This window comes from Cynoglossus semilaevis, chromosome 15, assembly GCF_000523025.1.
Source record: "Cynoglossus semilaevis isolate Cse_v1.0 chromosome 15, Cse_v1.0, whole genome shotgun sequence".
Lineage (NCBI taxonomy): Eukaryota > Metazoa > Chordata > Actinopteri > Pleuronectiformes > Cynoglossidae > Cynoglossus > Cynoglossus semilaevis.
This window is the reverse complement of record NC_024321.1, coordinates 6,849,953-6,862,324: the sequence shown is the minus strand read 5'-3', so window position 1 is coordinate 6,862,324 and position 12,372 is coordinate 6,849,953. Positions and strand designations below refer to the sequence as shown.

Sequence of the window (12,372 nt, the reverse complement as noted above, 5' to 3'; positions counted from 1 at the left end):
TGCAGTGATAGCGGCCTGGGAGATCCAGAGCCGAGCAGCGCGACCAGCACCACCCAGCCGCTCCCCCTCAGCTTTCCCCAGGAGGAATACTATGAGCAAACATCACCCAACAGCCGCACCGAGGGAGACGGAAACTCAGACCCTGAATCCAGTGAGTGTTGATATTTGGGATTTTCCAACATTGTGTTTGTTTGCGTGTTTTTTTTTTAACCAACTCTATTCTTGATTTTTTTAAATGAGTCTCGACAGTTTAATTAACCAGTTGCCATCTGTGTATTTAGTAAGTGAAATTATTTATTGATACAACAGATGTGTTGATTTATAAAAACACAGCTTTTCACAACACACTTTCCATTGTTAAACCAGTAAAGGCATAGCTACACACCAGTACACCTTTTGGCACATGGATCAAATTTGAACCATTGAAAAATGATAAACCCATCAGTGTCCCATATCAGATGCATTATTAGAAAACTTACACAACATGTTTCTGCTGGAGTGTGGAATTAAAGGAGTAACTTACGCAGTATTTTTTAATGTGGAGGATAAATTTCCTAAGCCTGCATTTTCTAAATGTGAACCAGTAAGCTGTTCAATATGGAATCACGCCTCTGAAGTTGGAACAGTGTTGGTGATTTTATTCAAATGATTCCTGAGACATCTGTCACACCATGGCTTACTGCCCAATGATGCTTCGCCATAAAAAAACATTATCGTAGGCATTTGATTGAAATGCAGATTTTTTACAGTAAAATAACTCACAGGAGGAAATAGATGGATTTTTAAGACAAGATAACACTGAGAATTATGGCTTTTTTCACCTGTGTTGGAGGAAACCCATAGCAACGATTCTGATAATGCAGCAGAAATGCTGCTGCACTGCCTTTACATGACCAAGGCTATTCTCAGACCAGCATCGATGTGTCCTTGTCACACACTCATTCTCTGAAGGTAAACCTACATCCTGTACCTCACACTGAAGTGAGGCTCAGATCCGAGCAGACCTTACTGTGGCCTGTGTGTTATGTTGTCAAGAAATGCTTTAGGCGCTGCACAGAGCAATGGTGTGTGCAGATAGACAAGTGAAGCCCAGGAACCTGCTCTGCATATATTCCGGTGGAAAAACATATTAGGGTTATGCTTGTGGAAGAAGCAGTAAACATGTCCACTCTACAGAGTTAAGTAGACTATATATATATATTTCTTCATTGTTTTTGTCAATTATTGTATGTATCTGTCTATTAATTATATGTATAATAATATATAATATAATAATATATAATATATATATATATATTATGTTATATTAATTATATACTGTGCATATAATTGTGTAGTGAAGGGTAATACAGTCTAGGGAGTGTTGACAACAGTGTGAGGGAGGTTCGTAAAGGGTAAATATATATACGTTAATAATATAATAAATATCCCGCCTATATATCGTAATTTTTCCCATATCTTTTCTTGTCATTCTTACTATTTACAGTGAGGGTTTGCAGTAATTGACAAGAGACAATGGAGAAACCTCTGTGTTCTGCTGTTAGGGTTCTCAAACATATTGCAAATCTTGCACCATAGACCCTGCTGGGTACAGATATCTCAAGCTGAAGTACTGAATGAAAACTACTTGAGCATGATGGAGAACGCTTCAGCTTTGGTATCGTTTTAATTAATGTCTAGCTGGTCACAGCTAGTGTTCACTTTTCTTATCCTGACAGCACGTCACTGGCACAGAGTTAACTGTCAATGCACCAGTCATTTTTTAAGGCAAAAAAAGGATCAACAATAAGGCAAGTAGATATATAATGCTGGCATACACCTACATACACTGTAGTCGTTGTGTCATAGCCGTAAGTGAGACAACAGTCCTTGATGCATGTGCCTCCCCAGCAGCTGTGCTGACAGCTCCCGGGCTGGGGTGTCACTGTGAGTGTGATTGTGAATACATTTGTAAGACTGTAGGAGACGGCTGACATGCAGGCAGTGGTGTCCTGTTCATTTACATGCAAAGGTCCAGCCCATTTGTGAATTTCTCTATTTTTGATGAGAGCAGTTGTTGCTGTTGGAGGCCCACCACGGGAGATCATTTTTAACAAAGTGACCTCCACGTCCGCCTCCTCCCAGATGGAAATACATGTACACATGTATGCGGCACATGTATAAACACATTCATCTAATGATCAAACCTCACCCTCCCCAGCTTTTAATTTAATATATTCACTATGGTGACAGCAGTGATTCATATATGTGATTCATGTACAGGAAGGCAATTTCTCACCATCTCATTAGCAGCCAGTGACACACACTTCTCATACTTCATAAACTTATTCAAATACTGCGCTACTAACCGTTTTTCCTCTAGAGACAGATTTGTTTAAATGTATTACATTTACATGGAGGATTATTTTAATAGCCCAATTTAATATCTATAATATTTTTCAAATTGAGTGCTACAAAGTGGACACAACAAATAAGGTGGTGGAAATGTGGTAAGAGATCTAAAAAAACAACAACCTGATTTTGTGGTCCCCCCTGCACCCACCCCCCAAAAATCTTACCTTTTTTAATTTAAGAAGTCAATGCCAATAACATAGACAGTGATGCCCAACCACAGTGGTGTGCTGTGAGAGATGATTAAGTGTAATGTAAAAATACAATTTCACTTAATTGGTGAGTTACTGTACATATACAATATGTGCCATTCTCTACTGGGCTGTTTTTTTATAGAACCATAATGGACAAAATTGACATCATATCCAGTCAGAGAACACATGAAGGTAGTGATTGGGTCCATAAACCTTCTCATGAAAAATGTTTACTGACATTATAAATCACAGTGGGAGTATAAGATGGGACTGTTGTACACTTCAATTTAAACACTTTTTCTATGATCAGTTACAAATCCACACATACAGAATGCTGCTGTTTTGTTAACCACACCTTTTAAACCAGCATTCACAATCCACACTGTCTCAGGGATGAGTGTGTTGGTGACAGAGGAGGAAGAGGATGATGAAGATATGGTTTTATCATTGAGTGCCAGGCTGGTCTAGCTGTGACAATCTCTTATTGTGTCATCTCAATTTGTAAAACAAAAGACAGCAAGAAACAAAAACTGGAGAGAGGAAACAGCTCAGGTGGGAGATTGAAATACTGATTGAAGTACTCGGACGATGGTAAAGACAGAATTTTAGTCGTCAAAGGCAGTGTTATTTCATAAAGGTGTCACATCGTGCACCAGAATGTCAACTTGATCTGAAAAATTGTCTGTGCCAAAGGCGAACCATGTGGCCTTCTTATGACAATGAATTTCTCAACTCCTCTGACTCCTCTTTAAACCTGCATCTTTATTAGACCACCCACTCTTGGAATAAAGTTCATATGAGATTTTATGTTTCTATTATTTATGAGTGAGGCGGCTGTTCCTTTTATGAGCTCTCACTTCCCCCTCCAGGCTTACTTTACCACTCTGTCATCAGTCTTGTCCTGTCACCTCTTTTTTTTGTACATTGTTGAACAGGGTTTTGATATTTCTTCCTTCTCCCTCTGTCTCGACAAACAGATAATAGCTGCAAATTAATATCATTAGCATGTGTGAATTTTTGGTCCAACCCCCCGTGCCTCTGACTGCAGGCTTTTGCATAACTGCATGTTCGCAATTAGGTGTGATGAATTGTACCTGCCTCCTTTTTGGCAAATTGCAACTCTTCATCAAAACATCAAAAACAGGGAAACATAATGATGTGTGGTGCATATCTGCTTTGGCTGGAGTATGCTGCTGTTTTTGTTAATAATCAGGATTATCTCCTGTATAAATACTGCATTTGGCAAATTACTTTTTAAATACGGAGGAGAATCCACCATTTGCTGTCAAAAAAAACAGTGCTCATTTAGACAAACATTAAAAGAAAAATCCAGTTATTGAATTTATTTACCTTGGCCAATTTTAGCCATTTTGTGTAATGTATATATGTGGGTCTATACAATATTTACGAATGCATAATTGTGCATTACTATATATATATATATTAGTATAAGCACTGATCCCTTATTTTGTGAACATCTGTATTTAAATGTGTAATGTCTAATGCTTTAGCGCTTCTGGTTAGATGCAATCTGCTTTTCAATGCTCTGTACCTGTAATCTAATAAAATCTAATCTAATCTAAAGAGTTAGACATATACAAAAATACACATCATGTAGGTAGAGTTATTCTTAGTTGTTGTTATATCTTTAATTTACATATAAGGTTGAGGACGGGGCTTGTCATGTCCCAAACAGTGATTGGTGACAAACCCTGACAAAAAAGTGTATCAAAGTGAGGTCACGGCCCTGAGGGAGTTTAACTTTTGTTTTGTTTAAACTTCTTTTTGTTTGTACTTATTTTGTTTCTCCTGAGCGATTCAGAATCTTACCCGCACCATACACCGCCACCCCCTTCATCTGAGCACTCAAGGAGATTGTGACGTATACCTTTAAGTTGCCTGAACATGCAAACAGGTTTACTCCAGTGCCGCATGTTAATCTGTGGCATATGGCTTTCAAATGACCGGCTTAAGCCTTGTCTGTCCAAGATCTTAATCTGCTATTAAAATATGCCAATCCCTTCTAAATACTGCACATATAATAGGATTATAGTTTTAAACGTGCCACACTGTGTGAGGGGATTGTTTAGTCAAAAAGAACAGGTTGTGATTGATATATTTACTTTTTCTACCTTGTGCAATCTGTTTTGAAGATAAAAATTCCAGTATGACATCATCTGATATAAATCTTTCTTTGTCACTTTTTTGCTCTCCACTCTGATTCTGTTATTCCAACATTTGTATAATTGCACTCATTTTAACAACAGCCAATTTTCTGGTTAAATGATTTACAACACTTTTTTTTCTTATCTCGAACAAACACTGCTTGACATGACATAGTGAGGCCAACACTTTTTTTTTATTATTTTAGTTCTGCGTCATCTCTGACTCTTCCCAGTATGTTTGACTGTTAATGACTGTCACACTAAGACTGGTTCATTCAACTGTTCAGACAATTCTTCCTGGAACAAAGGGGATTTAATGAGGTAAAATCACTGCTGTGCTTTTCATCAGGTTAATTTTTATGTTAGTTCATTTTAGTCTTTCTGTAAACTGAATAATGTAGCTGTGTTTCTAGCTGTGGGCTCTTATCTGAGAATATTTTTAGGCAGAAAGATAAAGGAAATTTTATTGAACAGGCAAAAGGATACATCTAATTAAATTCGATGAACACAAGCTTTTTATAAACTGGTGCCTACAGCAGATTCAAGGATGAGAAGATCACACAGGTAACATTCTGGAAAGTTTCACAATTAGCAGTTCTATTCAGTCATGAATATAACACTTTCTAATGCTCAGCATATAACCTGACAGCAAGCTGTCACTGAAACACAAAATTCCAAACAATTCTATAGCTAACATACAGTTAAATGAAATGGTAGAAAAAGCGATAGAGTTAAAATGAACTGTAGAATTGTACAAATGTAAACCCTTATTGACTTTCCGTCAAGGGAAACTGCCATTTACCTCTATTATTTATTTAGCTTGTGTTTGTAGAAAACAATCCCAGTAGACGGCAATAACACAACTTTAAAGATACCGTTTAGCCAAATGACGAGGCACTGAAGCAAAGTTAACTTAGCTAAGACTACATTTTAGTCATGGTTTTGGTCCCAGCATGTTAAATTGGGACTTTTGGAAAGTTTGTCTTTGTTCTTCCACACAAACCACTGGTTTCTTGTTGCTACGGAACCCAGCATGATGAATCACACTGTAAAATCTCCAAATTTGTCTTCTAGTTAGGTTTGAGCTTTAACTCCTGTGTAGAGTCAGGTTGACAGATAACATGACAGAAACATGACTAAGTCTTCAGTACCGTGTTCCACTTTAATTATTCATATAATTCTAATCTAACTTTCACTTTGAGTGTTCTCATATGCAATTAGAAGTAATGAATGTGCTTCTTAATTACATTCATTTGTGAGAATTCCCTGTTCCCTGTTGAAATTTGCTGTGGAAACTTTGTGACACTGACCAATGGCATATCATTAGAAATGTGACTAAATCCATTCAGCAAAGAACAATTAGCTGTAATTAGTGTAACAATGTCACCAGCGACCAGGGGGAAAGACTAAGCTGACACCCAGCAGAGGGCGGGCCATCGTTATGAGTGTTAAAAGTCGGAGAAAGTAGCAAGATCCAGTTAATTGGTTGACCACAGGTTAGAAAGATGAGCAACTGCTGGAAGACATGGTGGCTTGAGTCCTCACTCTCTCTCGTTCTTTTTCTCCTCCGCCCTCAACTCGTATTAATGTAATGTTGGCTGGGCCGCCGTGCTCTTTGATAGGAATGGCCTCCTTCAAATTTACATCCCTTAGAGCTGCCAGTGCAACCTTTACTCCTGCCAGCGTGCTCTGCCACCGACTGCTGACAAATGAGCAGGTTCACTGAGGCAATTAAGAATAAAGTGCCTTGCTCAAGGGTACATCTCTGGTAGATATTGAAAGACACGATTGAGCTTGTCTCATTCATCTCACAACATGTCCTGACTGTGATGTGTGTATTTAATTCCTTCTGCACATAATTTAGTAGCGTGGAGGACGTGGAGAACTTTTTTTTTACATCATTGCACCACAAAGGATCCTTGCTTATATTTTTTTTTTTTTCTGATATAAATACAGCAAAGCTTTTATGCCTTCTGGCTCTTCAAACTTTTTGCAGTTGCCCCAGTGGAGCCACCGGAGAGTTAAAGAATTCAACAGTTAGTATTAACCTACATAGATTGGACTTTTCCTTTTCAGATGATTTCAGATATATTTCTGATCTCTCCTTTTCTGACCGCGGGGGTCTACATAGGAGTCAGGAGAGGATTTAGATGGACTCATCTGTATCCTTCTCAACCAACTGGGATTTGGCGGTAGTGCTCAGTGCTCAGAGGTGTGGTGAAGGGAAACCCCTTGTTTTATCTAGTTCAAATGCCACACCCGTTGTCTCGGAGAGCAAGATGAGGTATTGATCTGCAGGAGTCAACTCAACTCACACAAATCTCTCTCCACCCTCCTTCAAACAAGTGCAAAGTGTCATGTTAGAGTCCAGAGTATTAGGCCCCTCCTTTGTTGTCCTGCCAAAGACTTCTGTGAAGTTGAGACAGGAGCTTTGTGGAGCAATCATCCACATCTCAGACAGACAAGACAGAGGAGATATGAAGAGATTTTTCAAAACCATCATTCCCCAGTGTTTCTTTTTTAAAATATCCTAAACCAATGCCTAATGTTTTAGTTTTATATTGCTTTACACATTTTTTTGTTTTTTTTTTGGTTGGGTTTTTAACGCGGGCTTGATGGGGACCAATTAGGGTTTTTTAGGTGTTTTGGGAGAGTATTTTGTAACTGTTGCAACCTAGTATTTTTGCATTTTATTATTGTCATATTTTAATTTCTTCACTTGTATTTCTGTGAATGAGTAATGATGTGGAATAATTTTCCCAAATTAATGATAAAAAAGACTAAACACTAGCACCATAACCAGGGGAAATCTATAGGAAATTAAAGGTATATTTAGGCTCACAAGAGGGCTTAGGCAATGACAATAATCAACAGGTTTGTCAATGTCCAATACACCCGAATTCCCAATTTGCAAGATTTTGGAACTGGGGGAGGAAATGAGAGTAGGTGTAGAAACGTACATGGAGACAACATACAGAAGAAATGGAAATCAAACCAACAAACCTGTTCTTGCCTTCCTGCTATAAGATAAGAGCAGTAACTACTTCTGCCAGTGTGTGCCATATGATGAACATACCCAAGATAATGTCTGTCAATGTGGAACAAACAAAAGAATTATCTAATTTAAGACACCTAATACACTACTTAAAACACTTTACCTTCAGATACTTTGAGTTACCAAAGTTGTTCATTTCAGCAAACTAAAATGTGTCCTGAAAGATGTGACATAATTGCTCATAGATTGCAGATAAAAGATAAGAAAAAAATAAATTAAATTTGTTGTTTCACATACCCTCAGCAGCAAAGAGTGGATTTTTTTCAAGGGCCTATACAATTAAAATACTCATTCCAACATTGTTAACATGTTCAGTAGGTCTTGTGTCTGCTTTGGAAAGGAATCAATAGCTGCCGAGTTTGATAGTGTCTCTGGACAATCTATTCTGTACTCTGCAGGGGTAGGGAAGACTTGAAACAAGGACGAGAGCTCAAAGGCCCGAGCCAGCAATTCACTTTGTTCCAATTCACTGACTGTGTGATTTCCAAACTGGAATATGGTTAGGAATGTGCATTCATTGTAGGTTCTACAATGAATGTAGAATTGTAAATTTTATTGTGGTGAATTCTTTTGGTCCTGTTTTTTTTTTCCATCCAACATGATCCCAGTAACATCCCAAACAAGTCATGGATCATGTCAATCAGGTAATACAAATCCAAAATGATAAATGTAATTTGAGTGTAGCAACAGTGATTCTTTACATCTCTTGCATTCACAAAATAATCAAGTACAGATAGTATGAGGTACCTTGGCTTCAGATTAAAAAAAAGAGAGAAAAAAAACTACTTCAGCTCCCACAGAGTCTGTGGCAAGGACACTGAAAACCCTCCAACATTTCTGGAGAATTATGCTGCCCTTTTAGTGTTATGAGCTGAGGTTACACCTGCCTGAAAGAGCAGAAATGTTCCTCTCAGAAGCAAGATGAAAACACGAGAAACTATAAAATATAGATGCTGATGTTTTATTCAATACCATGTAATAGATAGATTCCCCCCCCCCCCAAAGAAAATCATACTTCTTTGCAGTTTGACTTTAGAAACTTTAGAAATGTTATTTGTTTCTTTGTAAACTGTGTCTTGCTCCTAATCATGAGGTAAAGTACTTCTTAAAGCATGTTCAGATATAAACATTTTATTCATTTATATTTATTATAGAAATATAAATATATTTATATTATCTGTTTATTTATATATGCAATATTTATATTATCCAAGATTTTCCTGAAAACAAGCCCATCTGCAGTGATGCTACCCTCTGCTGGTTTTTTTTCTTTGTGCAAGTATTTTTAATGCGACTGTGTGAAAATAATTTCCAATAGTTAGCGGTATTGCTCATCCAGTGTTACTTGGTTTTGACTGGATTATTAGGATTATATTTATATAAAGCAATAATGCCATAGCTCTTAAACTATAAATTATTGAAACTGAATTCATAGCACCCTCTAGAGGGGAAGATCCGTCATGGTCCATCCTGAACTTTTAAGCAGTAAAATAGTCATATTTGCATATATGAAAACGTCTAACTACAGAGCCCCTTGTTGGGATTTTTATGTTTCTGTGTTTATGGTCTATTTGTAAATTCTGTCATGAGATGAGGAAGGGTCTGTTTTGTATTTCCATAAAGCCATTATGCTCTAGCTTGGAGGTGTTGTATTTCAGCATAACCAATAGTGTGCATTTTTCTTTTCTTTTTTTTTAACATCTGCATTAGTGAGGCTGAAAAATGTTCAGAGGAAATGCCTCCCTTCCACCTCCCCCCGCTGCCTCCCCTGGCTCCCTCTGTTCTCCCGCCCCCTTTTTTCTCTGTTACATATAGCTCCATAGACAGATTAAAATGCATGGACTCATTCCTTTCTCATTTTTCACGTGCATTTGGTCTCAAGGATAAAGATGGCCTCTGCCCAGAAGGACTTATTGACCAAAATAACTGTGCATCAATATGTCTCCCGGAGGCTGTGTGGACCACAGCATCACAGGGGTTGTATTTTCACCAAGTCCCTCAGCCCTTAATGTTATTGACCGGAGCTGTCCTGATATGTTGCAGAATGGCATGTCAGCCAGGAAACATAAACCAATCACCCACAAAACTGAAACAGGTAACTGCTTTTAATGCTGCTGTGTAGCGGTGGCTTGTAGTGAAATAGCTGAACAACAGCCATGTGATTTAAAGCATATTTCTCCATCGCTCCGGGCCTTAACTAAGTCACGGTCAGAAAAAGAGGAAAGGAAAACTGTACAAATCTTTTTGCCATGACATTAAAATCAGTTACCCATTTCACTGCTGTGTTGGTTATTGATGTATTGCAAAGGCATCCTAAAACTTCCTTGTCATAAATCCAGCACAGTTATTGATGCATCAGTGCAAAATTAATGTAGTAAACTGTGCTGACAGCCAAGAAAGGAACAAAAGCCAGACAAAATTCACTTGAAGAACTGCATGCTGTGACCAGTGTAAAATTATATTGCTTTCTCTGGCTTATAGCTCACTAAAAATCACTGTGAAATAAACTGCAGTTTTGATGTGATTCAATTTACAGTGATAGCTTTGGTATTGCTGCAATGACATTAGTGATATAATGACAGACAGCCATTACCTCAATGCCATCTGTCTATATTTCATGTATTAACATATATCAGCTAAAATCTGTCACAGACAAGATATGCAAAATCTTCTCCAAAAATATTAATTTGCAAAACACAGGCACAAAATTGCAATAAATCTCACTCATACACACAGATGCAAAATGGCACGCTGTTGAATTGTGTTGGTTACAGTCTATTAATTCACTCGGTTTAAATTTGATACAGTGTGCAGGTTACAGTATGCTGGTAATCTGCATTTGGCGGTGTGTTTGTGAGCAAATCCCGTTATTAAATGCATGAACATGAGCAGGATTATACTCCCCACCGTATTGTATAGGACCCTATCCTCAGCCAATCAATGTATGCACTGGTTGATAAATTAGTATTTGTGGGTAAATTAATCACTTCAGAAGCCACTCACGGGCTGGTAATACAGATAAATGAAGTGAAAGTGTGTCAAAGAGAGAAAGACGAAGTTGTGTTGAAGAGGCTCTGAGAGAAAAAGAGATAGACAAGAAATTTGTTTTTAGATGGGACTTTCAGAGGAGGCTGATTTTTTTTCAGCTCTTTTAGCAACTTCAAAGTAAAATCACACACCGGGTTGTTGTGTATCCTGCTCAGCAGGTGATCCTTGGCATTCATTCATCACATTCACCAAAAAAAGAATTTGCAAGCGACTGTTGCCTGGGCGCTTTTGGAGGCATGTGTTGGGACCTCAAGGCAATGTAATGCTTGTGAGGTCACTCATTTGTCTGCCATTCTTCCATGCATGCAGGAGCAGACCTGGAGCTCTAGCCTCAAAGCTGTGCCAAGCAGGCAGACAGACTGTGTCCCTTTGTCCCCATTTCCCCCCAGACACCTGCATGATTGCATTGATTTGTCCTGATTCCATTCAGCCAGGGGTCCTGCTGGATTTCACACACCAAACATTTGTTGTACAGAGGCTCCATCACGTTGACTTATTCAGCACATTTATAATGGCTAAATCTTTTGCAGGACCAAAAGTGAATATTCCACAGATAACACGCATGTGCGGAAAATGTTAGGTTTCCTACAGTATTATTTGAAGTTTAAACAATGGATTTTTACTATATATGTATGTTGGATGTGAAACGGAATATAATACTACAGTGGCACCCTGCAATATTTACTCAGCTATGGATGTGGTTTCTTTGAATATCTATGTCGCTCACACAGTGGAAGCATGAAAGGAAGACAGAATGCATTATACTGTACAGAGTGCGATTACAGTGCTGGCAGAAAATAGACCAGAATGTCTCCTGGAGCCAGTTACAGGCAGCAGTGGCAGCAAATTCTTTGTGATGATAAAATCTGGGACCTCTGTGAGCGTGCCCTTGATTCTGCAGTTGGCTTAACTCGGCAGGTCACCAGGGGGAGGCAGATGTTGTCTTGAGACATGTCCCACTGCCTCCACATAAGCTCAGGGTGGTGGCACTGAGCTTACAGGTGCAGAGGGGATGGTAGAGAGAGGAGGTGGGGTGCAGGAGCCACACAAAGCCACTGCACTGGCGCCACAGGCGAGCAGTGGGGTTGTTGGAGTGAGTGGGGCACGCTCAATTGATGCATCGAGGTATAATAATTGATGATCAGCCCTGCTGTCACATCTGGGACTCACTGGCCCGTGCCATTATGCACCCTTAATGCAACACATGGTGGTGAGGACAGAAGCGCCATGTGGTCTCACACTGGTCCCAGTTCCTCATGATGTGACTGACAGGGAACTGCAGGTGCAATAACACAGCACTCACTACTTAATTCCACATGTGGAACTTCTGACTTTAAATCCTTCCCGATAAAACGTTGCTGTTTTTAAAATAGATCAATAATCAGTGGATTTGGGGCAGTATGGTGGAATAGTGGTTGGTGCAACTGCCTTACCACAAGATAATCAACTGCTCCATTCCCGAGAAGACTGCAGACTGATTTATACAGAAATATAATTTGAAATACTACCACAGTCAAAA

The 12,372-nt window shown here is 38.8% G+C and overlaps 1 protein-coding gene across 1 annotated transcript in view; it reads left to right on the top strand.

Moving 5' to 3' along the window:
* Positions 1-12,372, top strand: part of pcdh11 (protocadherin 11) — a 131,852-nt gene that overhangs the window by 82,068 nt on the left and 37,412 nt on the right. Inside the window, exon 7 of the mRNA XM_025062961.1 lies at positions 1-151. This exon is cut by the window's left edge and continues 54 nt beyond it. Within this exon, the coding sequence (XP_024918729.1) occupies positions 1-151 (151 nt within the window). The remainder of the gene's footprint in view (positions 152-12,372) is intronic.